Consider the following 11,655-nt stretch of genomic DNA (forward strand, 5'->3'; position numbering starts at 1 on the left):
TGTTGCAAGGCAAAATTTCTGTCCTTATCCAATATACCATCATTCTCCAGTGGCAGTCCAAATTTCCTCGACCCTCATCCTAGATGGCCTCTATTAAAACAACCTACCTTTTGTATTTATTGTTAACTTGTTCTCGTCCTGAATATGCATGAAATATTTGCCACTGGACGTTAAGCAACCAACAATCAATGTATGTTTACGTCCAAAATGTATTTCTCAACAATCTAATAAAATTCCATATGTAATTTGATTATCAGGTTTATATCATTTCAGGTTATACGTATAAGCATTTTTTTCTTCTGTACTTCTCATGGGATTTTATGCTAAATAAGCACACCGAAAACTCGCCGTAAGAACTATAAAGATGCAATGTCACGTCCTGTCGAATTTGTTAAAATCAGCCCTTTTAGTAGATCTAGCGTAAGCAACACAAAAAGTCCCGCGAGTACAAGACTGCCATCATCGTTTAATCGAGGATTTTAACTACTACGTTCAGGCCCCTTTTGGTGATGAAGTTCGTCGTGTTTTTGATGTATCCTTGGTATTCATATACGTGTTCTTTGTGTTTGAGACGGATCAAACTAGTGCATTCGACATCACAACATTCACAAATCCTGAATAAAAGTTTATCTTAGAAAATGTATGTTACTGTCAAATTAATATTTTGTCAATCTCCACAAACATTCACCTCATTGGCTTTCGAATGTTGTAGTCTTCAGCGTTCCTGCTAAAGGTTATTCCAGAAGAAAACAAGTTTCTTATTTCGAATTTGGAAAAAGGAAACTACATTTTCAATAACATTAACGGTACCAATTTTCTTGCACCAGATGCGCATTTCGACAATACATGTCTCTTCAGTGATGCTCGTCAAGTGTGCAGTCTTTTATGGTGAAAAGGGGAGAGAAAAAAACATTTTGTGATTGTTTCAAATCCAATAAAATATTTGTCCGATGATGAAGACATAACCAGACCTGAGAAAAAGCAATGTGCATTCAATTTATTTGAAAGATGTTATGTTTGTAAAACTATCACGAACATTTATCAAGCAATGAAGTATAGAATTTATTTCAGAAAATAACATAACAAGAAGAGCCTGAATGGCTCACCTTGATTTTTTTGGTAAAATCTCTCATCAATGATTATTTTGGCCTTTCAACTCATCTAAATGTTCTTTGAATCGTCCTATTTTCTTCAAAAGCAAAAAAACCCAACATTTTCTCCTATGTTCTATTTTAGCCATAGGAGCTACATGTATGTTTCTTGACATACAAGGAAATAAAATATAAAACTTATACTGGATACTCTGAAACTCATTAAGCCTAAGTTTGGCTGAAATTGATACAGCAGTTTCAAAGGAGAAGATTTTTTAAAGTAAGTCAACATGGTGAACAAATTGTGAAAAAAGTCTTTAAAGGGCAATAACTCCTTAAGAGGTAAATTGACAATTTTTGTCAAATTGACTTATTTGTAGATCTTACTTTGCTTAATATTTTTGCTATTAACAGTTTATCTGTATCTACAATAATATTCAAGATAATAACCAAAAACTGCAAAACTTCTTTAAAATCATCAATTCAGGGGCATTATACCTGAAAAATCAGTTACCCAATTCGGCTGAAAATTTCAGGACAGGTAGACCTTGACCTAATGAATACTTTAACTTCTTGTCTTATTTGCTCTAAATGCTGGAGTTTTTGAGATATAAGTCAAAAACTGCATTTTACCCTGTGTTCTATTTTTAGCCATGACGGCCATGTTTTTTGACGAAATAGAAAATAAAACACAAACTTTATTTTATACCCCCTACTGATCATTCAGTTGAAGTTTGGTTGAATTTGGTTGAGTAGTTTTAGAGAAGAAGATTTTTTTAAAGTTAGCAAATTTAATGAACAAATTGTGAAAAATTGTCATTAAAGGACAATAACCCCTTAAGGGATCAATTGACAATTTTGGTCATGTTAACTTATTTGTAGATCTTTCATTGCGGATCATTTTTGCTGTTTACAGTTTATCTTTATTCTATAATAGTATTCAAGATAATGACCAAAAACTGCAAAATTTCCTTAAAATTACCAATTAAGTGGCAGCAACCCAACAATGGGATGTTTGATTCATCTGAACATTTCAGGGCTGATAGATCTTAACCTAATTAACATTTTTACCCCCATGTCAGATTTGCACTTAATGCTTTCGTTTTTGAGATATAAGCCAACAACTGCATTTGACCCCTATGTTCTATTTTAGGTAACGGTGGCCATGTTTTTTTACGGATAAAAAATCGAAGCACAAACTTTGTGCAGGATAATCTAAGGAACAATCATGCTTAGTTTTATCCAAATCCATTCAGTAGTTTCAGAGGAGAAGATGTTTGGAAAATTGTTAATGACGACAGACGACGACGACAACGACGACGACGACGGACGCCAAGTGATGAGAAAAGCTCACATTACCTTTTAGGAAAGGTGAGGTAACAAGATATGGATGATGCCCTCAGTGTTCTGACATACTAGTATGCATGAGTATAGTTCCATCTTCTTTACAGTTGACCGACAGTGATGTTGAAATACAACTAGAAATTGTTGCGTAGTCTGACCATTAGAAATTATAAATTTAACACTATGTATGATTATTTATCTTTTATGTTTCACCTGCTAGACAGAATGGCCAGTAAATTATTCCTTCTTCTAAGAATACAGCTGTCAGCAACAATATTTTACCAAGTTGAACTGTCCGATATTGATGAGTTATTTCAAGAAAAAAAACTTTTTTTGTCATTTTTGTCTCTTCTGGAGAGCTATCCCATTAGCAATCATATCACATCTTCTTCTTTATATTTTCTTTTTACCTTTTAAAAATTTTTCAGAGCGTCATCGACGAGTGTTTTGTAGACGAAACCGTGCGTCTGTCGTAATTTATTATCCAGGTATATATGATGAGTTTGTTCACTCTCCCATTGATTAGTGTTTTTATTGACCTTATCTACACAAAAGACATACAGAATAGATAATGTTTTAGCATTTTGAGAATATTTGAAATAAAATTATGTGCACCTCTAGTATGCGTACAAACATCCTAAAAAATATTAAAGCTGCAGGTGAAAAGGGAAGGGGAGATACACGGACAGACAGACGGACGGATAAAGATAAACAAATATGGCAATCGACATTTGTCGGGAGGCCATAAAAATGATTGGTAAAATCAACTGTACATATACTTGGTTTTGTTAATTCATAATATTACAGTATTATATCACGCACGCGTATCGGCAAATTGGCATCTCCATCACGATATGTTCTTGCTCGAGATCTTTTGTTGTTACAGTATAGGCAGGATGCAGCTTTCAAAGTCTTTAGTGTCATTCTGTTTTCATACTTTCACTCAGGGGTCTATCTTTCCATATATTTTTTGTATTGAGCATAGTTTCCCGTCCCTGTTTTTTCAATCTAAGGAGAGTATCGTCAGAAAGAAATTTTTGAAGGCATTTCTCTAAACTGCCCAATATTGTGTATCCATTTCTATAAATCCTGTTACTTAATTCTAACAGCTGAACATATAATACTCCGTCCAGGTTTACTTGGTGTAGATGAAATAAAGCATCTGCGTCTTCTCGACAGTCGAACATTAATTTTTCAATAGTATTATTTTCGAGTATAGAGCGAAGCCCGTCATCGAATACGCTGTCTCCTATCTTCAAAACATCAATTAGATAGACCATATCTTTAGTACCTACATTAACCATCGTTACGCATCCAAATCTTGACAAGTCTACTCCTTCACAGTCCAATGCTATGGTTTTGCCGTCTTTAATCTTGTCGTGTAGCTCATTGATAGCAGAACTGAACTTTCCCTTCGTGTCAATATACTTGTAAAAACTTGTTTCGTTTATTCCAACTTGTATTGTCCAACTTTGAGTTGTTTCTACTGCTGCTTCTCTCCTGTATAAAACATCATCTGAGTTGGAATTGCTAAGGTTATTTGCATTGGTGTTTGATCCGTCAGACAGATTCTGTTGATCTTCTTCGTTATCTGGGTCTGCATTACGTAATTGTATTGACCCGCTAAGTGTTTGTTCTTCATCTGATTCCCTTCCAAACAAAACATCGGCTTTGCTATTATCGCTAGTCTTATTTGCATTGCTGGTTGAACCGTCTGACTGCAGTTGTTGGTCTTCGCTGTCTGGTTCTGAATTACGTTGTTGTATTGACTGGCTTTGGATAATTGCCTCTTGTGATTCTCTTTTACTTCCATCTTCTGTGTGAGAACCGTTAGTACCATTTACATTGTGTTCATCTAAAGAAGTATCGTTATTAGCGAAATTGTGTGTGACCTTCTTATCGCTCGTTGTACCGTCGGATTGCTGCTGTTGGTCTTCATAATCTGGTTCTAATTTACGCTTGGTTGCCATTGATATCTATGTTCTGAAAAACAATAAATAACTTCTTTAATAAAAACGGTCAACTTTAAATTCTAAATAACACTTTTTACTACGAATTCATAATTCTTCTTTTGTAGGAATTTAAAATTTTAAACACATACAGCTGGGGTAAAGAAAGGGTATCCTCTTTAGCGTAGTAGAAACAGACTTGTCAAAACAACGTCTTATAAAAAAGAAGATGTGGTATAATTGCTAATGAGACAACTGTCCATAAGAGACCAAAATGACACAAAAATAAACAACTATATAGCTAAAGGTCACCATACGGTCTTCAACAATGAGCAAAGCCTATAACTGCATCGTCAGCTATAACAGGCGTCGAAATGACAATGTAAAACAATTCAAACGAAAAAACTAACGACCTTATTCATGTACAAAATATGAACGAAAAACAAATATGTAACACATAAACAAACGACAGGCACATACACACATAATGTGGCAGGGTTAAACATGCTAGTGGGATCTTAGATCATCTGTTAAATGACATGAAACGAATTGTAATTCATTAATGTATTTTAAACGTTCATGCTAAATAGTTCATATGCATATTCAGGACTCACCTTTTTCGCATAGGATGACCAAATTACGATACTACAGTCAACCGAAGAGTAAAATATTCTTCTTAGTTTTATGTATAAAAAACAAATTGCAGCATCGAAGGAAATCAGTTGATATATTTTAAAACCACAGTTCATTCACAATTTTTACGAACAATAAGTATTTTTTTATTATTCAGTTGGAGAATTGTTTCGAATTAAATATATGCTTAATCAATTTGTTCCTTCCTTTCAGTTAATAGATTTCCTGATAGACTTTCCTTGAATCAAACGAACAAAAAATATTTTTTCTGTTTTCAGAAAATTGAAGATATGCTAAATGCAAGTAAGCATAAAGTTTATTAACGTTGTTCGATCTTTAAATTAATTTCAATTGAAATATGTTATATGATATCGTAATTTTTGTATACATGAGTAATTTAAGAAATAATATGCACGTTTGTTGATATATAGCATTAAAATCAATAGATTGCAATTCGATACCAATCATAAATGCTAACTGTACAATTTTGTAAAGGGAGGGTTGAAATTTGAAAGTGTGTCGACTAGTATAAAGGATGTGAAATTAATCAACCAAACAGACATAAAAGCGATATATGATTAATTTTGAAATAAATTAATTGAATGAAATGAAATATATAAATGTTTAATAAGTTAACAATGTAAATGCGCGCAACACTTATTACGGAAAAACCTTATTCAGATACGCTATAGATAATGCAAACTAACATGTATGCCAAAAACACAATTTATGAAACACATGTGTAAGCTCCAAACTAAAAACGTTTATATCAAAACCACAGAGTACGCTGTAAGCTGATAATAAAAATGGTAGTTTGAATTTGTAACCATTTTTCGTATTTCCTTTCTATAAAAATTACATCCCAGTACTACTAACAAACATAACAATAAATCAATATAAGCTAAATAGCTGGCACATTAATTTCGTTTTAAAGTTAATTTTGCATTTCAGAACTGTACCTAGTGACTTATCTCCGGTCACACAGAAGGTTAGAATCCTATAACAAGTTAATAGTTATAACTCAATACCTGTACATAGAATCCCCAAAAAGCTCGACCGGTTTGAAGATCGAGCGAGAGTTGCACTGCAGAATAGAAGTCCAAGGAGGACCGTGAGTCTATAACAGGACGTCCAGAAGGGGTTTCGAACATTTGACTTAAAAAATAAGTTTGATAAATGGGCGGGTTTTTTTTAAATATCAAAATGAAAAAAAATAAGTCATGTGTTTAATTGATTAATAACTATGCACTTGTTCAAAAATTTCCTATTGTCTAGCTGGTCAATTACAAATGACAGTCACATACATGTATGCACTATTTTTTCAACACGAAGAAAATCGAAGTGGTTGTTTCAAACAATAAAAACACCACATGCGAAAGTCTATTTAAATTGTATACTATACCAACGAAGAAAATAAAAATATACGGACTCAAGTACCCAGTGTTATTTACCTTTGTATATACATGTTTTGATTTATAAAAATGCAAAATGAATTTAATTGAAAATAATTTATTATTTTAGATGACCCAAAATGTGTTCTTTGTGGTAAGCCAGCAAACTTGGAGCACATATTGTCTTCATGCTCGAGTGCTTTGAAAGACGGGAGGTATACATGGCGGCACGACAAGGTATTAGGGACACTTACAGACATCCTAGAAAGAAACATCAGGAAGCCAAGGAAAAACAAGGAAGGACTTACTTTTGTCAATTTTGTTAAGGAAGGAGAGAAAGGTCAGAAGAAGAAGGTGGAAGGAAGTTGTTTACTGGTAACAGCAACTGATTGGCAAATGTTGGTGGATCTTAGACATCGTCATTTGGTCCGCCTCAACTAAACAGGCAATCTTGCTGGAACTAACTGTACCATGGAAAGAAAGAATAGATATGCCTACGAAAGAAAGAGACTAAATTATCAAGATCTACTTGCAGAATGTAGAGACAATGGATGGCGGGTTTGGTTATTTCCAGTTGAAGTGGGAAGCAGAGGGTTTGTTGGACAGTCTATGTGGCGAGCATTGAGAGCACTTGGTATTGTTGGAGGGGAAAGAAGTAAATAATCCACCCGTGCAAATTACTACGCATAACGGTATTCGTTAAGCCTTATAACGGAAAGAAATTTATTTCTCTCATTGCGTAATTTTATTGGTTAATAACTATATGATATTTTTTTCACCAAAGCGAGACGCATTGCGGGGTACATAAAATATCGCATGTTCATTCCTTTGTCTGTCCTTCCAGTCCTTCTGGTATCAAAGCCCGATTTATATAATTCCAAGGCCCTCAGTCGGCTCCAGAAGCGAGGAGGCAGCGCATCTTTTTTGGGTGGGCAACTATCCACTTTTTGATATGGGACAAGCTCTGACGTCCCACGGCCCCAGCATGTCTGGCAAAACAGCCGTCGGACGTCAGAGTAATCTCGGACTAATTTTACAGATGTCAGATAACTGTAGATATGTCAAATGCTAGTAAGCCTAGACGTTGGAAATTATGGTTCTTGGAAGATTGAAAAATGGCATTTCCAGTCGTGTCCGTGCATTTACGCATGAACTGTTCAACCAAAGCTTTCCAAATTTTAATATGTTGTTACTGATGACAAAATGGAGATCAATTTCAATAATGACGATTTTGACTTTTACCGTTCAGGAATTATGGTTCTTGAAAGATTGAAAAATGACTATTCCAGTCGTGTCTGTGCATTTACTCATTAACTGTTCAACCATTATTTTCAATTGAAATACGTTATATTATATTGTGAATTTATGGATATATGATTAATTAAAGAACTAATATGTTTGTTAAATATACCACTAGAATCAATATAATACATATCAATTTGATACCAAAACACACTTTACAATTGGAAAAGGCATAGTTTAATATAGAATACGTATCGACTGGTATACGGGTTTTGAACTTAAAACAATAAAACAGACTTGAATGCGACACATAATTTATTTAGAACTAAAGTAATTGGGGGTAATGAAACATATAAATGCTTAATAAGTAAACAATTTAATGCGCGCGACACTTGTCACGAAATAACCTTATTCGGGTCGCTCTAGATAATACAAGTTGTTATGGAAGCAAAAAACACAAATAATGTTACACGTGTGTAAGCACCAAACTATAAATCCATTTCTATAAATCCTGTTACTCAATTCTAAGAGCTGAACATTTAATACCGAATGACACTGTTAGCTGATAAAAAAAAACCTGGTAGTTTGAATTTTCAATAGTGCTTTCTATCCATAATTATTACATTTCAGTACAACTAAGCGTTTCAATAGGGCCTATATGTCAGGATTTAACACTATGTATGATAATTTATCTTTAATTTTTCACCTGCAGGACTGAATTTTCAGTCAAAATGTTTCACTTTTAAGTATAGAGTCACCAACAACATTTAACCAAGTTGAACTACCCGATATTGATGAGATATTTGCAAAAAGGCACATTAAACTTTTACAATAGTAGTACAAAAAAATGTGTATTATTTTTTAAAACCGTTTTTTTTCTAAAGTGAATATTGATTGGTTTAATATTTCTCAGTGATGTCCTGCCATGGCTTTGTTTTAATTTGTTTGTTAGCTTTTTGTTCATGAATGTTTGTCTCTAATATTTAATTAACTGTGCATTTGTATTCAGATATCGCAGATCAAATTCATTCGTTCATTGTGTAATCATACGTGTTTTGATTGAGTTAAGTCTGCCAATTGATATTTTATCGTGTGTTTTTCTATGTTGTGATGTTATGCTATAGTTTCAGAAAAAAGGGAGAAGGTTTGGATCCATTAAAACGTTTAATCCCGCTGCAAATGTTTGCACCTGTCCTAAGTCAGGAATCTGATGTACAGTAGTTGTCGTTTGTTTATGTAATATATGCGTGTTTCTCGTTTCTCGTTTCTCGTTTCTCGTTTTGTTTATATAGATTAGACCGTTGGTTTTCCCGTTTGAATGGTTTTAATTTTGGGGCCCTTTATAGCTTGTTGTTCGGTGTGAGCCAAGGCTCCGTGTTGAAGGCCGTACTTTAACCTATAATGGTTTACTTTTTAAATTGTTATTTGGATGGAGAGTTGTCTCATTGGCACTCAAACCACATCTTCCTATATTTAATCAATGATATAGAAAGTGAGAATGAAATTAAGTCCAACAAGAAGTATGTTTTTGTAAATATCTAACATACCCCTTTTTATTTTATTTTATGTACACACAGATATTAAAGTCCAATAACCTGGTATTTGAGAATATTTTCAGAAAAAAAATAACTTCAAAATCACGTGGACATGCATGCACACTTTCATTATATGTACAAAAAATTTTCAAAAAAATAAAAATGCAGCTCCGAAACAGTATGAGTACAAAGCTGTCACCGCGTATATACCATGGTCTGTTCTATGCAGCCAGTACTAAAACGTGACTATATAAAAAAAACTGGCACTTTGAGAATATTTCAAATAAAATATAAATCATGTGAACATGCACACCTCTAGTTTGTGTACAAACATCCTATAAAATATAAAAGCTGAAGCCCAAAAATTGTAAGAAGAGTTATCCGGACAGACGGAAGGACGGGCGGACGGACAGGCGGACAGACAGAGGTAAATAAATATTGCATTCGACACTTGTCGCGCGGCCATAAAAATGACAGATAAAATAATTCTACAGGTACTTGGTTTTATTAATTCATAATATTACAATATTATATCACGCACGCGTATCGGCAAATGGGCATCTCCATCACGATATGTTCTTGCTCGAGATCTTTTGTTGTTACAATATAGGTTAGATGCAGCTTTCCAGGTATTGTGTGTCATTCTGTTTTTAAACTTATCATATAACTTGAAAAGTGCTAGAACATCCACTGCTGCATATTTGAGCATACTTTCACTCAGAGGTCTATCTTTCCATATATTGTTTGTATTGAGCATAGTTTCCCGTCCCTGCTTTTTCAATCTAAGGAGAGTATCGTCAGAAAGAAAGTTTTGAAGGCATTTCTCTAAACTGCCCAATATTGTGTATCCATTTCTATAAATCCTGTTACTCAATTCTAACAATTGAACATCTAATACCCCGTCCAGGTTTACTTTATGTAAATGAAATAAAGCATCTGCGTCTTCTCGACAGTCGAACATTAATTTTTCAATAGTATTATTTTCGAGTATAGAGCGAAGCCCGTCATCGAATACGCTGTCTCCTATCTTCAAAACATCAATTAGATAGACCATATCTTTAGTACCTACATTAACCATCGTTACGCATCCAAATCTTGACAAGTCTACTCCTTCACAGTCCAATGCTATGGTTTTGCCGTCTTTAATCTTGTTGTTTAGATCATTGATAGCAGAGCTGAACTTTCCCTTCGTGTCAATATACTTGTAAGAACTTGTTTCGTTTATTCCAACTTGTATTGTCCCACTTTGGGTTGTTTCTACTGCTGCTTTTCTCCTGTATAAAACATCATCTGAGTTGGAATCGCTAATGTTATTTGCATTGATGGTTGAACCGTCAGACTGCTGCTGTTGATCTTCTTCGTTATCTTGGTCTGAATTACGTAATTGTGTTGACCCGCTAAGCTTTTGTTCTCCATCTGATTCCCTTGTAAACAAAACATCGGCTTCGTTATTATCGCTAATCCTATTTGCATTGCTGGTTGAACCGTCGGACTGCTGTTGTTGGTCTTCGCTGTCTGGTTCTGAATTACGTAGTTGTATTGACCTGCTTTGGAATATTGACCCTGGTGATTCTCTTTTAACTGCATCATCTGTGTGAGAACCGTTAGTTTCATTTACCTTGTGTTCATCTAAAGAAGTATCGTGATTAGCGGAATTCTGTTTGACCTTCTTATCGCTCATTGTACCGTCGGATTGCTGCTGTTGATCTTCATCATCTGGTTCTAATTTACGCTTGGTTGCCATTGATATCTATGTTCTGAAAAAACAAAAAGTAACTTTTAGAATAAAAACAGTCAACTTTAAATACGAAATAACACTTATTGCAACGAATTTATAATTCTTCTTTTGTAGGAATTTAAAATTTTAAACACATACAGATCGGGTTAAGAAAGAGTACCCTCTTTACCGTAGAAACAGACTTGTCAAAACAACGTCTTATAAAAAAAGAAGAAGATGTGGTATGATTGTCAAAGAGACAACTGTTCACAAGAGACCAAAATGACACAAAAATAAACAACTATATACTATAGGTCACCATACGGTCTTCCAAAATGAGCAAAGCCCATAAATGCATAGTCAGCTATAACGGCGTCGAAATGACAATGTAAAACATTTCAAACGAAAAAACTAACGACCTTATTCATGTATAAAAAAATGAACGAAAAACAAATATGTAACACCTAAACAAACGACAGGCACATAAATACATAATGTGGCGGGGTTAAACATGCTAGTGGGATCTTAGATCATCTGTTAAATGACATGAAATGACTGTGATTCATTAATGCATTCTAAATGTTCAATGGTAAATAGTTCATATGCATATTCAGGATACACAACTTAAATTTTGCATGGGATGACCAAATTACGATACTACAGTCTACCGAAGAGTAACATATTCTACTAAGTTTTATATATGAAAAAAAACTTGCAGCATCGAAGGAATTCAGTTGATATATTTTAAAATTA

The 11,655-nt window shown here is 34.0% G+C and overlaps 1 protein-coding gene across 1 annotated transcript; it reads right to left on the minus strand.

Annotated features, from left to right (window-relative positions):
• Window positions 1–9,705: 9,705 nt before the first annotated feature.
• LOC134727508 (piRNA biogenesis protein EXD1-like) lies at window positions 9,706–10,929 on the minus strand. Its single transcript, XM_063591888.1, has one exon. It carries the CDS (start codon window positions 10,927–10,929, stop codon window positions 9,706–9,708), a length of 1,224 nt encoding a protein of 407 aa, XP_063447958.1.
• Window positions 10,930–11,655: the final 726 nt, after the last annotated feature.

Source organism: Mytilus trossulus, chromosome 8 (genome assembly GCF_036588685.1).
Source record: "Mytilus trossulus isolate FHL-02 chromosome 8, PNRI_Mtr1.1.1.hap1, whole genome shotgun sequence".
Classification (NCBI taxonomy): Eukaryota; Metazoa; Mollusca; class Bivalvia; order Mytilida; family Mytilidae; genus Mytilus; species Mytilus trossulus.

Excerpts from the sequence above, each read along its gene's own strand:
- LOC134727508 (XM_063591888.1), bottom strand. The coding sequence starts at position 10,929 with ATGGCAACCAAGCGTAAATTAGAACCAGATGATGAAGATCAACAGCAG.